Source organism: Mesoplodon mirus (assembly GCF_964341445.2).
Source record: "Mesoplodon mirus genome assembly, chromosome: 8".
NCBI classification, from domain to species: Eukaryota; Metazoa; Chordata; class Mammalia; order Artiodactyla; family Ziphiidae; genus Mesoplodon; species Mesoplodon mirus.
In genome coordinates this window covers 31,418,051-31,433,113 of record NC_138984.1, presented here as the reverse complement: position 1 = coordinate 31,433,113, position 15,063 = coordinate 31,418,051, and the positions used below count along the sequence as shown (strand labels likewise).

General features: G+C 37.9%; 1 protein-coding gene across 2 annotated transcripts in view; it reads left to right on the top strand.

The window, feature by feature from the left end:
- Positions 1 to 15,063, top strand: part of PARD3B (par-3 family cell polarity regulator beta) — a 1,069,130-nt gene that overhangs the window by 628,214 nt on the left and 425,853 nt on the right. For both annotated transcript variants that reach the window (XM_082629936.1, XM_082629937.1), the window contains exons 14-15: positions 352 to 448; positions 9,315 to 9,430. In XM_082629936.1, coding sequence (XP_082486062.1) covers positions 352 to 448; positions 9,315 to 9,430 — 213 coding nt within the window. The remainder of the gene's footprint in view (positions 1 to 351; positions 449 to 9,314; positions 9,431 to 15,063) is intronic.

Genomic DNA, 15,063 nt, shown 5'->3' with positions numbered 1-15,063 from the left:
AGAGATGGCTTGTTAATCTTCTGCAAATCACAGGTAGTGAATATGTGTCAACCCTTCCCAGGTGGTAAAAGGTAGTTAAGATGCACGGACTTCACTTGCCAGGGGTTGCCAGCAGGCTGCCAGCAGGTTGCCAGCAGGTTACCAGCAAGTCACATTATCAGGCTTAGATTTCCTCGTACAGGCTGTATTAGCGTGCATATGAATGCTTCAGTGCTGTGTGAGGACTTATTTGTTTCAAGGCTGGTTTCTGTGTTGGTGAAAATTATGTCTGAGAGATGGACTGAAACAAAACCAGGCGCTGGACGGTTCTGCCTCCTGTTTACTACAGCTTTATTTGTTCTTTGCTTATAGAGCTGTTGCTTCCCAATGATGGATGGCCTGAGAGCGGAGGACCTCCTCCTCCACCACATCCCGTTCTGGAATTGGGACTTGAAGATTACAGCCACAGGTATTGATAAAATGATATACCATAGGGGCTTCCCTGATGGCGCGGTGGTTGAGAGTCCGCCTGCCGATGCAGGGGACACAGGTTCGTGCCCCGGTCCGGGAAGGTCCCACATGCCGCAGAGTGGCTGGGCCCGTGAGCCATGGTCACTGAGCCTGCGCGTCCAGAGCCTGTGTTCCGCAATGGGAGAGGCCACAACAGTGAGAGGCCCGTGTACCGCAAAAAAAAAAAAAAAAAAAAAAAAAAAAAATATATATATATATATATATATATATATATATATACCATAAATATTCTCCAGTATGGTTTTTCTGGGAAAACCCAGCAATCTTATTGTAACTCTATTTCTTTCCAGGATGGAAATCTCATAGTATCTGTAATTCCTTTCCAGCGAAAACTTCTCATAGCAAATATTAATACCTCAGATTATTCATTTTTGCTTCCTGGAATTTAAGATTCATCATATCTTATTAAAATATATGAGAAAATTGATGAATTTTCTTTTACCAAGTTAAAAACCAGAGAGGTGGAACTCAAAAGAAAAACAAGTTATATGGGAAGGTATGAAACAAAACTGAGAAGACATAAAGCTTTTTTTTTCTTTCTTATTTGTAATTGGCAAACCCTAAAGGTATTTTAAAAATAGATGTTCCAAGAAAGTTAATGGAATCTAAAAATTAAAGCAGCACCATATATAATCTAAACTATTGAAAAGAGTGCCCAATATTATATCCATTCTGTAATAGAAACCAAAAAATTAATATTTTTTAGAATCACACAAGCATGAGAGAGAGAGATTTACTAACATACACACCATTTGACTAGTAGAATTCATAGATTTTGTTCTTCTGATGAGTTTTAAAAATCATTAACTTGTCCCTTTGCTGTTTTCTGTATTTATTATGGCTGTTAAAAACTGGATATTTCATTCCATTCTTGTCCCATGATAATCCTGTGAAGTTTTTTCATTTTTCTTGCAACAATGCTGTTTTCTTTCAAACATCACTATTATGGTTTTTGTTTTGTTTTGTTTTTTACAATTTGCTAAAAATAAAACAATACAACAAGAGTACAGCTAACTCTATTAGCCAGAAGCTTACCTATATTTAGTTATCTCCGACTCCTCCATTTTTTTTTTTTTTTTTTTTTTTTGTGGTATGCGGGCCTCTCACTGCTGTGGCCTCTCCCGTTGCGGAGCACAGGCTCTGGACGCGCAGGCTCAGCGGCCATGGCTCACGGGCCCAGCCGCTCCGCGGCATGTGGGATCCTCCTAGACTGGGGCACGAACCCGTGTCCCCTGCATCGGCAGGCGGACTCCCAACCACTGCGCCACCAGGGAAGCCCGACTCCTACATTTTTGAAGTCAACTTTTTTACTCAAATACAATTTCTTGAACTAGGTTGATAATCACAGTAATGTTCTAGATCAGTATCTCTGGGGGTTTCTTGAGCAAAAGTCTGGACCTTTTAAATTTTGCATGCTTATTTGCTTTGCTTGCCTCAATCCTGAATCAAAAATGACAGTTTGGTAGCATTAAAAAATCCATTTTAGGACTTGAGGACATGGGGAGGAGGAAGGGTAAGCTGGGACGAAGCGAGAGAGTAGTATGGACTTATATATACTACCAAATGTAAAATAGATGGCTAGTGAGAAGCAGCCACATAGCATAGGGAGATCAGCTCTGTGCTTTGTGACCACCTAGAGGGGTGGGATAGGGTGGGAGGGAGGGAGACGCAAGAGGGAAGAGATATGGGGATATATGTATATGTATAGCTGATTCACTTTGTTATAAAGCAGAAACTAACACACCATTGTAAAGCAATTATACTCCAATAAAGATGTTAAAAAAAATCCATTTTAAAAATAATTTCACTCATCCTACCTTACTGTTTACCCAGGGTATATGCACAGAACTGCTGGAATAGTGCAGAGAGAAATCAGATATAAACCTGTGATATTGTATTCATAATAAGATAAATGTATTTGGCCTTAATCCCATTTCTGGCACTGACCCCTTAAAACCTTGGAATTCTCTACTTATTGAGACTGATTAAGGTGTCATGTTATGTTAATGAAAGGGGCTGGTTGCTAGTGGAGACCATCTTGTGCTTAGAGGGTTGGAACTTTCAGTCCCATCCAGAGAGATGGGCCTTGAATCAGTTGACAGTGGCCAGTGATTTAATCAATCTTGCCTCTGTAATGAAGCCTCCATAAGAACCCAAAAGGACAGGGTTTGGAGACCTTCTGGGTTGGTGAACATGTGGAGATGTGGGGAGAGGGGCACACTCAGGGGGCATAGAAGCTCAGAGCCTCTTCTCACATACTTTGCCCTGGGCAGCTCTACATACGGCGGTTCCTGAGTTATTCTCTTTTACAGTAAACCAGTGATCTAGTAAGTAACACATTTCTCTGAGTTCTAAGAACCACTATCAAAAACGTAATCGAACCCAAGGAGGGGTCTAGGGCACCTCTGATTTATAGCCAGTTGGTCAGAAGTAGAGGTAACAACCTGGACTTGTGACTGGTGTCTGAAGTTCAAGAAGGGGTCTGTGGAGCCTCCAATCTATAGCCCATCAGTCTGAAGCACAGGTGACAACCTGAGCTGGAAACTGGCATCTGAAGTGGAGTATGGGGGGCAGTCGTATAGGACTGAGCACTCAACCTGTGGGATCTGATGCAATCTCCAGGTAGATAGTGTCAGAATTTAGTTGAGTTCTCTAAAACCCTGCTGCTGTCCTAGAATTACTGGAAGTATGGGAGAACTCCTCGCCCCACCCCCCAACACTTGTTAAAATTGGGTCCAAGAGCCCAAAAGGAAACCCTAGCCTCAAGACGATGGTAGGCTAATAGGTAAAAGGGACAAACGAGAACACAGGGTACAAAATGATATTTACCAGAAGACCTAGATAAAACGCCCTGAGCTGCTGAGGCAGAGAAAGGAGAGTATTCCCAAGTACAGGAAGCAGGGAGAATGTTAGGGGGAAAAGTGGTACTTGAGCTGAACCCTAAAATATGAATAGGAGCATGGGCATGAAAAGAGCCCTAGAAGGAAGAGAATTTCAGAGAGAGGCAAAGGCAGAAGGAACAGATGGAGGTAGGAAAGTAAGTTGATTTGTGCAACTTCTGTCATGGCTGACTGGCCAGATGATCACGCCCAAAATGCAAGGATAAGGAAATCAGACTTCATTTGGTAGATAGTAAAATCTTACTGTGGGAGTTCAGCAGATAAGATTGGGTTTTAGTTGTGTACAACAAGGATTATAATTTTTGTGACTTTCTGTTTGAATAAAACAAACAAAAAAGCAAAAATAACACAAGGATTAGGTAAATTGAGGAGGGTTAATATCTGCTAGAAGCCAGAGACTCTGTGGATACCTCCTGGGGCCATGGCAGTGAAACTTACTGAGGACCTGTGCTGGGGAGGATGGGGATAAACTTTCTCAGGTGGGAACCTTTCAGGGGACAGAGGTAGTTCAGAGATATTGCAGAGCTAGAATCATTGAGAATTAGCAACTGCCTTTTTGGCTGCTTCCGTGTCGCCACATATTTCTTCCCTTCCCTTTTCAGGAAAGCATGTTTCTCCACGATCTTGAAAAACAGCTTATATTGGCTCTCACTGCTGTAAATCTTCATCACATGATGTGAACCAGCAACTTCCTTTTCACCCTCTCCTTCCCTAACTCACTGTGTTTAGGCTTCCATTCTCACCCTTTTCTAGAACTGCTCTTTTTAACATTGACAGTAATCTCCTTTCAATCAAAAGTATAACTTTTTCTCACTCTTAAGTCTTCTTTTGATCATTGTCATTCACTTGTTCACTCATCCATTCAAAATTATTTATGGAACTCTAAACTGGGTGCCGTAGAAGGTACTGGAATGGATTGGAAGCATCCCTGCCCGCAAGGAATGCAGTGTCCCCTTGAAGAGACAGACACACAGATAATTAGGAAACAGCCTGATGAGCATGAGATACAAAATGTCATTGGAGCCTAGAAGAAAAAGCCACTAACTCTGTCTATAGGTGTCAAGGAAGGTTTTTTACAGGAGAGGTAGTGTTTGAAAGGTTTCTTGAAGGATAGAAGGGAACTTACTAGGCAGAAAAGAGGTGGGAAGGGCAATTTAGGTTAGGAAAACCAAATGATGGGAGAGGGAAAATGCAGTGTGTTCAACGTGGCTAAAACATATAGTATCTGGGGAAAGAATTTACAGGAAGGGCATTGTCTGCCATGCTCTGTGAGCGCCATGCTTCTCCAGAGAGCAGTGGAGAAGCATTGAAGGCTTTGAAGCCTGACAATATCATGTTAAGTGAGTTCACTTGTGGAGAATAAATGGATAAGGGAAACCATGGACAAGGATACTAGTCTGGGACAACCGCAAGAGAGGAGAGGGGCTTGAATGAAGGGAGGAGCAGCATAACTGGAGAACAAGGGACAGAGTCAGACATTTTTGAAATGGAAGGAACAAATCTAAAGCTTTGAATCTCTCTCTCACTCTCTCTCTCCCCCCCCACCCCCTCTCCTAGGATTCTGTGACCTGCACCATCCTGCAAACTGCTGTGTTGCCTAGGTGACCAGCTGCAGTGGGGGTTTGCAGTTGGAAACTTACAGTGGAGGAAGCATTGGAAGGGAGCCAGGAGGGCTGAGCAAAGGAGGCTGTCCTGTCTTAAAAAAAAAAAAAAAGTTAAAAGCCCCCTGAAAGGGAAAAGTGGTGCTTTAAGGGATGGAACCAGTCTTGTGAAACAGAAAACTACTAATTCATGAGAAATGAAAAGCAAATTTGATCAAACTAAACTTATGCCTGTACTTTGAACCAAAACAAAATCAGGAACTTACTGAACTTATTTGTACTATTATGTCAATAATTATTTGACAAACATTTAGAATAGGTGTCTAAATTAAAATATATATATTTATATATTATATATATTTCCTTTATATATATAATATATATTATATATTATATGATATAAGTATATATATTATATACATATTATATATATAAAGGAAATAAATTTTTTACTGTGATGTCTCAGGGAGAGTTTAAGACAAATCAACAGCAGGGAGAATATATGAATTTGATTAGCTGTTCAGACAACATTTGGTTATTCCCTACATGTTCATATTTTCCTTCCCTCTTGGTTCTCTCTCAGTTCGGCTCTTTCTGTCTCTCTCACTTTCATACATGTGACCTGCATCTACTCTCATTCAGAGTAGCCAATCATTGAAGCTGATCCATGGCCACCTGAGACTTCAGACACGCCCCTGAAAACCTTCCCCTGCCTTTTTATTTCAGACAGTTCTCCTTGAACATTCACAGGGGGTCTTCTATGTCTTTCACATTCCTGATTTGTCACTATATTCAGGACATTGGCATATGTTTCATGCTATCCTTATTTATTCATTATGCAGCCTAATTTGACATTGAATATCATTTCTCTTTGATAGATTCCCTGGTTGTTCATGGTGGAAATACAGTCTTTAGCTAAGACACGTGTTTGGCCTGCTGTCAACTTACAGCTTCCGCTGCAGCCCATTCAGCCATGAGCACATGCTAACTGCCTTCAAAATTTAAATATGTCATGTTTTATAGTTAATCATTGTGTCACCCTCTCACACCAAAAACTTCCAATATGTAGCATAAAATTGCAAACTGTTTTACTAGTCTAATGTATGTGTCTAAGATATTTTCACATTAACCAATTCAGTACTATACTCATTATTCAAGTACATTAGAAGTTCACATTGGCTCCAATCACATCGTGTCTCATATTACACTTCCTTCCTTCCTTCCTTAAATATCTGCCAATCTGATATCAGCCTTGTTTCCATTTTGTACCATGGCAAGAGGGGTCCTTTTATTGAAGGCTCTCAAAGTGTACACTTGGCCATGTTCAAAACAATGGTCACAGAGGTACATATCACCATGATCAATTTAATGGACATACCCAGGTATGCATATGTATATATGTATATATACAAACACATATATGAATATATGTTACATTCATATGTACAAAGCAGCTTTTTATTTTCTTTGATCATCTTTGATGGTGTCTCCACATCATGTTATTGCATTGTCTTCTTGTTTTTTCAAAGGGGATGAGGGTAGTTGTTTCTCAAGAGTTTGGGAAAATTTGAGTTCTTATTCTTCATTTGTCACATAATGCCTGGTTTGGTAAAGTATTCTAAAACATTCAAGTGGGGACTTCCCTGGTGGCCCAGTGGTTAAGACTTTGCCTTCCATTGCAGGGGATGTGGGTTCAATCCCTGCTCAGGGAGCTAAGATCCCACATGCCTCATGGCCAAAAAACCAAAACATAAAACAGAAGCAATATTGTAACAAATTCAATAAAGACCTTAAAAATGGTCCACATCAAAAAAAAAAAAAAAAAAAGAAAAGAAAAGAAACCAAGCTAATAAATAAATAAATAAAACAATAAAGTGGATTAACCAAAACATTACTCAGTTGGGTAGATTCCCATAGTCTGCCTTGAGAAGAGCACTTTAAATGCAGCGTGAGCTGTTTTAATGAGGAATATTCATGTTGGTTCTAAACCTCCTCCCTAAAGGTATTCATTACAACATGTGGCATCTATTTTGATTAACCCTTTAATTTTCTTTTATTTCACGATACGAACCACTGTTGAAACAAAAAACTAACCTAAAATGCAAGCTGCATGAGAGAGGGTGCATGAAACTACTGTAAGAGGGAAAAGTCTGATTTCTGTGGGCTCAAGGTCAGCAACAACCTGTGTCCCAGGCTGGCCACCATTTTAGTCAAAGCTTTTGTAGCTCTGGGAAGAGTTCAAGAAACCACAATCTGGTCCTGGCTTTGGCACTGGCCAGCTGTGTGACCTTGGAACATCAGTCTCCTCTTTGGGCCTCAGTGTCTTATCTACAAGATGAAGAGTTAGCTGAGGTGACCTTTAAGGTCTTCCAGCTCTTAAATTCACTGGTTCCATGAAGGCCATGAGTCTCTCTGACACTAAAACCACGTCCTCACAAGAGATCAAAGGATGAAAAACTAAGTGCAAATAAAGGTCTAGTAACACATTTAAAGGCAAGTGCTTCCAAAACATCAAGGCTCAGGGGGCAGCTCATATGCACCATGGCATCTCATAATTCTTCTTTAAAGTGGGCTAAAACAATTAAAATATTTCTATTATGCCAAGTCAGTGTCAACAGCACTAGCAGGTCAGGATTTTTGTTTACAATTGACACATTTGTCCACTACCACTAGATACCACATCTAATATGCTTTATGTCGGTAGCTTTCTTTATTGAGCATGTAGCCAGACACAAAGAAAGAAGCCAAAAAAAAAAAAAAGAAAGAAAGAAAGAAAAGAAGCACCTTCATAATTCTAAAGAGTTGATTTAAGCCTCTTGAGGAAATTTTCATGAAAAAATGTACAGTTGTCCCTCGGTATCCATGAGGAATTTGTTCCAGGACCCCCACAATATTATTATTGCTGCAAGGCAATACTAAATATACATGACTAATAAGTTTCAAGAAAAGATTAAACTTATTTTGGTGTATCTGGTTAAGAAATCGAGATACCCAGTACATTTTATAAGGATTCTCATTCGTGACAGTTGAATTTGGGGGTTATTTTATTTTTTACAATGTCAAATCCCAACTGTTTGAAAAGAATTCAACCTCAGTACTTTCAGATTTACCAAGGATACTTGATTTGAGTTTTTACTGCATTTAAGATTAAAGTTGTGTTGAAACGAGCTACCATATTTACTTTGTAAACACATGTACCAAGGGAGAGTACCAAGGGAGAAAGTGGCTGTAATTTAATTCATGAAAAGTATATATAAATATAATTTATTTCTAGATCAAGAAATGAGGCATTGTCTGTAATTCCCTTATATAATCTCCTCCATCCTCAAGCAAAATAAATAAAATATTCATCAGAAATGGAATTCTTTGAGATTACAAGTACTAGGAAGCCTATAATGGGCATTTGATGTATCTTTTGTCTAAATTGTCAGCTGTGCTTTTCCTGTTACTTCCTGTTGGTATTATTGATGAGCAGACTATTTGCTCAGCATTAACATTAGTTTTAGAAAATAGACCTAAATAGAGTAGAAAACCAAACTATGGCAGCCATTAGTCATTCAACAGAATGGTTTTCTAGAAAGGATACAACCCTTACACTTGTTTTTAAAGGAAGGGCATTCTTAGCCCACAGATCTCTCTCTCTCTTTTTTTTTTTTTTTTACATCTTTATTGGAGTATAATTGCTTTACAATGGTGTGTTAGTTTCTTCTCTATAACAAAGTGAGTCAGTTATACATATACATATGTTCCCATATCTCCTCACTCTTGCATCTCCCTCCCTCCCACCCTCCCTATCCCACCCCCCTAGGTGCTCACAAAGCACCGAGCTGATCTCCCTGTGCTGTGCGGCTGCTTCCCACTAGCTATCTATTTTACGTTTGGTAGTGTATATATGTCCATGCCACTCTCTCGCTTTGTCACAGCTTACCCAGATCTCTCTTAACCTGCCTTTAGGCTCTGCTAGTATCTAGTGACATCCTTTGAAGCGCCAGTGCTTTGTGGGTTTGCTTTACCCACTTAAAGTTATATATTGTATAGCAGGATCCCAATTAGCAGAAATCAGTGAAGAGGAAAACATGATATTAGCCAGAGAATATTATTTGAATTGCAGAATATGATAAAATGCATGAAAACAGAGTTGCTATATCTCGTAAAAGAAACCTGAGGTTCACAAAGTGGTTGAAAATGCCTGGTTGGAAGCTGCAGAGGGAGCGATGAGGGTCTGTATTCAAAACGAGAACTGCTGAATAAAAAATAAGATTTTATTCTAAGCCTAAATATGGCGTATGGCTTCTTTCTGCAGCCCTGGAGTGGATTCAGCAGTATTATTTCCAGATCAGCGCCTCAACTTTAGATCTGTGACACCAGCCAGGCAGCCTGAATCAATGAATCTGAAAGCCTCAAAGAGCATGGACCTTGGTAAGTGAGGGTGAGGTGACATCCAGATCAACTGTCCAGCCTCAGCCCATCTATCTTCTTGAATGTCCTGCCGTTGTTTCTCCAACTCCAACCTTGGGGGCAGGGTTTGCTGAAGCTTGGAAGAGGGGATATTGGTCATCCTATCTTCCTGTCTCCTCTCACACATTTAATTGTAATTACCCCTTTTTAAAAGAGAGATAAGTGACATTTTTATATATAGCTCAGAAAAATAGGAGTAATCCTTCTGGAGGATCTGAATGCCATAAGCATCTTTAACTCATCTGCCTTTGCATTTGTACTCTCACCTCTGCTAGTGTTCTTCTGTTTCTCATGTACATACCTGTTGCAGGGCCTGGGAAGTTAAGGCAGTACAATGAATCCTCTTCTACAGGGCATCCCATCTCTCTGTGCAATGGATGGGGATGGCGGCAGTGGAGAAGATCTATCTCTTTAAGTGCCCATCCCCAAATCCTGTAATACCAGAGGGAAGAGGGGTCCCTGGGTTTGCCAGATTGAGGGAGTCAAGGTACCTTGTTTTCGTGCCAGACAACCTCAGTGAGATTCTGAGTCCTACAAGGAATTTCTGGGTGATTGTTGGCTGCCAGGGCAGAGCAAGGGCCCCTGCAAACTCTGCTCTTCAGGCCCTGGAATTTGAGATCCTGGAAGACATCTCAGATACCCAAGCACATTGTTGCACTCCCGTGGGTCCTTAGAGAGAGAGAACTATTGGAATAGGATGCTGGTGCAAAATAAATTCTCAGCAAAATATTCACTGCTTCCTGAATGCTCAGAGGCCAAGCTTTGCCAATGTTTTTGTTTGTTTGTTTGTTTTCGAGGCATATTACATATTTCATTAGTAACGCCAAGAAAATGGAATAATCAAAACTGTGTGTTCCATGAAACAATCTGATAAATAGTGCTTATCTGTTACTCATTTATAGGAGTTCAAAAAGATGTTCAGTCATGATGAAAAAAGAGAAATTGATTCTATTTTCTATAAATTAACTAGATCGCTGGGATACATTTGCTCTAATCACCTATAGTAAGAGACTGACAGAAAGCCTTAATAAGGAAGCTGTCTTGAGCACTGGTCAAAAGGGTATTTTCTCAAGCGTGAACCTCTGACCAAAGGAATAATGTGTGACAGTGACACAGATTACTACTAATAATTTAAGGAGCAATTTGTTTTTATAGAGTGCTTGATAAATATTTCCTGTTCTGTCTTCCCAATTTCTCTATAAAGAAGATGAATGGGTAAAAACTGCTCTTAATTTGGGGTGAGAAATATATTACTCTTTTCCTCATTTAATTAAAAAAAAAAGTAGCCAGTAGTACAGTTTTTAAAAGTCTCTGCAAAAGAAAAAAATAGCATCCATTTTAAGAAAGAAGAAAATTATATCAGTTCCATAAAAACAAAACCTAAGCCATGTCCAGAAACAGTTTTTCTGTTTACATTTTTTGTTACTGAAAATTTTGTTTCTGAGAAATGTTCTCGTTTAGATTGAAATAGCCCTTGCAAAATATTAATAGTTAGCAGTCACCCTTTGCATTTTATTGTACTTATAACATAAATGACAATAGTAATGTTTGTTCAATTTTACATAGTTGGGCAAAGGTCATGAGCTATTTTCTTCAGGATACAGGTGTCAAACTAAAAGCATTGGCTTAAATGCACCATACAGCACAAGTGGTAAAATATGCTATAAAAACATTTTGTAAGAAACTATCAAAGTTTGGTCCCTTCCAGGAAAAGCCAAATTAAAGCTAACAGTCTTTCAGAGGGCTCTGAGGTCAACATTCTAGGGCCATTCTGAACCCCTATTCTCAGAACAATTGAGTGAGCTCAATAAATATGTTGGTTTTTCTCAATGAATAAGCTCAGGTGATACCAGAATGGTAAACATTTGGAAGTGTCTTTCCTGTTTGATTAGATGAAAAAGATATTGTAAGTAGTTTAGTTTTCCAGTTATGGCACTGGGCCAACATAAGGAATTAATATATTTGATAAAAAGCTTGGTGACTATGCTTAGAGGAATTATCCTCTCAGCAGGGTCAAGATCCATTCTTCAAAAAGTTTTTAAAAATTGAGGTATTTAGGTTGAACAACAAATTAGTGCTATTTGATTATTTTTGACCTAGAAAAACAGCAATTTCATATGTTCAAAATGAAAAAGATAAACCTCCTATTTATTGCATAATTTATGTTGGATATTCCTCCTTTACAAAGCCTTTACACTTCTTCAAAAGCTAATAAGCCTCATCGGTACCTCCTTTGTTTTTATTTGTTTCATTTTTGCTGCTGAGTCTAAGCTAGTATTTTCATTTGCATATTATGTTCAAATTATTTTAAAGGTGAGTGGGTTCCATTTATTTCTTTTCACTTATGTTTCCAAAGACAGACAGTTCTTATTGTGAAAAACAAAGAATTCTCATCCCCATCTCCTTCTTTTATTTCTGAGATACAAACATGATTTTAACATAGTTTGCTATGTATATCCTTATAGAAAATACTCTACCTAATTGCCATTCCATCTATGTACAAACATCTCTGTCACTCTGTTTCTTTATACTAATTGTATAGTGTTACGTTATATGAATGAATCTTGATTTACTATTTACTTTTCCCCTTTTGATTAAATTTGGACTTAACTGAGAGTTTGTATCTTTTGGTTTGGATAAGGGGGTTTGGTGCATTTGTATTTCTTATTCTTTATTCTATGATTTGTTTATTCGTATTCTTTGCCAAAAATGTTTCCATTTGTTAATTCTTTTTCATCTTTAGAATATTGTTATGTATGTTATAAATAACTTTTGCAATCTATTATTTGTCTTCTTAGTTTGAGCGTGATATCCTCTACTATAAAAAAGGCTTTAGTCGTATAGTCAAATATTTCCATCTTTTCCTTCATGACTGTTTGGTTTTATTTATCTCATTTATTTTCTTGTACATTTAAAGGCTTGGTGGTTTTTTTTCCCCATGTTTAGCAATAATTTTATTCATGGTTTATGAGGTGGAAAAATTTTTCTCCATGTAAATAGGCAAATTATTCATAACATTTACTGACTTTTATGTCCTTTCCCCATTAATTTGGAATGCAGTCACATTGAATACTAAATTCCCTTTCATACATAGGGTGATTTCTACACATGCTGTTCTATTGATACATTGGTCTGTCCCATGCCAGTATCACCCTGTTTCAATTGTCATTTGACTACACTGTATTTTGATAACTTATAGAGCTATCTTCCTCTGTTTTTTCTTCTTTTGTAAAATTACTTTGGCCCTTCACATGCATTTATTCTCCCACATGAGCTTGAGATCAGCTCATCAAAAATGAATTTAAAGATTAAAGAGGAATGCTTCTACCATGGGTGTGCCCATTAATTTATGATGTTTGCCCTTGGTTCCTGATAGAAATGTTTTGATCAATTTAAACAAGTTTCTTTGTGTTCCTAGCTTCTTGAAAAGTTTTTTATTTGCTCACTTTGTTTAATCAGCAATGCATGCTGAATTTTATTAAGTGATTTTAAGGATCTATACAGGATGATCATGTGTATTTTGTTCTTTATTCTATTAATATAGTGAGTTATTTTAATAGATTCCCCAGTATTGAATCTTTGATTCTTTCTGAATGACTCTAAATTTTTCTGTGCATTTGAAGAAGGTAGAAATGAGTAACAACATTTATCTATGTGATCTAAAATGTAGGTGTAAGACTCTGATTATAATTTTACTCAGGGTCATTAATTCCTATATATCTAAAAGTTATAGATTTTTTGAGGCTATTCTGCCTCAGTATTTGTGGATACTTTTGCTGGCATGCATGTGGCCACATTTAAGTCAGATCAGAAATGATTAAAATGATGAATACAGGGAATTTATTTTTAAATAATTAGATGTAACTATGCTTATTCAAAGGGGTTAGGGTGTCATTTTCTGGGTTTTCCAGAAAATCAATCTTGTCCTACTAATTGTAGACTTTCCTCTATTTATTTAAATTACCAGAATTACTATGTTCAGTCTGGATCCCTTTAATTTGTTCATAATTGAGCTTGTGTGGGTGTTGAGCTGGAAGCTCTCAGGAGCTGAGTAACACAGCTGCCTCTTTGGCCTTTGGCATAGGGTTTTCCCCCAAAGAGCTGACCTTGTTGGCAGCATGCCAGAGAGTCACATTCAAAGACTTTTTGATGAAGCACAAACATCTTCAATATCCAGGCCTGGTGTTTTATGACCCCCTGATACTATTTAAGAATTAGTCTGAATTATTCAGGGAACAGCACTTCAGTATTTTGGCCCATTCCCTGACCTAATCTATAGCCCCATTCAAAGTTAAGTTTAAAACGCTATTTCCCACAAGATTTTTTTTTTTTTCCTGAGAGTTTTCTCTCCTGTTTCAAATTGGCCTCCTACTCCCATTTCAGAGGGGTGTTGTGTAACACAGTTAGAGGAAGGCTGAAGGCAGTGCAGATGGAAGATGCTGACCAGCTGTCCTGCCTCTGTTCAATGAGAGGAAATGAGCTTAAAGTGATGCATGAGGCATTCGGACGAAATTTGAGGAAGTTTCCTGACAATGCAGGTTGTTAACATTCCACGTCTCATAGTCTCTTAAAACAGTGTGTGTGTCTTGAATGACTATCCCTAAAATCAAGACAATAGATAAATTGGTTTTCTTTCAAGATCTGTGATTCAGCCATTTATTTTCTAGTTGCTTGCTGAAATTTGTATTAAGATAGAAATATTAGTAAACATTCATAGTCAAAGTAAATTATAAATCTGATTTCTCATTTCAACAAAAGATTTGGGTCAAATTTTGAATATAATCCTTTCATACACATCAGGCATTCCTCTCAGAAGGCAGTCAGGCATCTCCAGTGTCCAATGGAAGATAGGCATGAAAAAAGTTAATTAAACCCATTCTACTGTTCCAATACTTTCTTTTTAAAGTTATTTTTTATATAGTGAGGAACCTTCATATGCATTCTCAGAAATAAGACAAAAATCCTGAACACTGAATACACAGGATAATTTTTATAAAACTGTATATTCTGATAACTGTGATGCTGATTTATCCATTAAAATATATCATATAATGCCATATAATATTTTAACATTTTTAATATAACTTTTAATTTATATCCAGGGATCTTCTTTATTGTCCATCAGTAAGTAATATCTCTGAATATTGTGAAAGCTGAATTGAGTACCACTATTTAAGATATAACTTTGACTTATTAAAAAAAACAAAAACAACAACCTGATTGGTAAAGAAGAATTAATGGTAATACTAAAAGAAAGCATCTACTATCTCTATTAGATGAGGAAGAGTTCAAGGACACAATCAGGTGAATGCCCTAGGCTTTAGGAAGTCAAAATGAAGGAATTACAGAGAATATTTACTCATTGATTAAACAAATGTTTCTTGAGTACCTACTGTGTGCCAGGAAGTGCATTAAATGCTGAAGATTCAGTAGTAAATGAGAGAAATGGTGCTTGCTTCAGATACCTAGATGACAACCCTAACAAGAAAGGGAAACTCAAGAGTGAAGATCCCCAAAAAGAAGTACTGACATGATGATGATAACTTAGAGAGAAGAAAAGGGAGAGGCATCTGAAGCACTAGTGTGGCTACTCT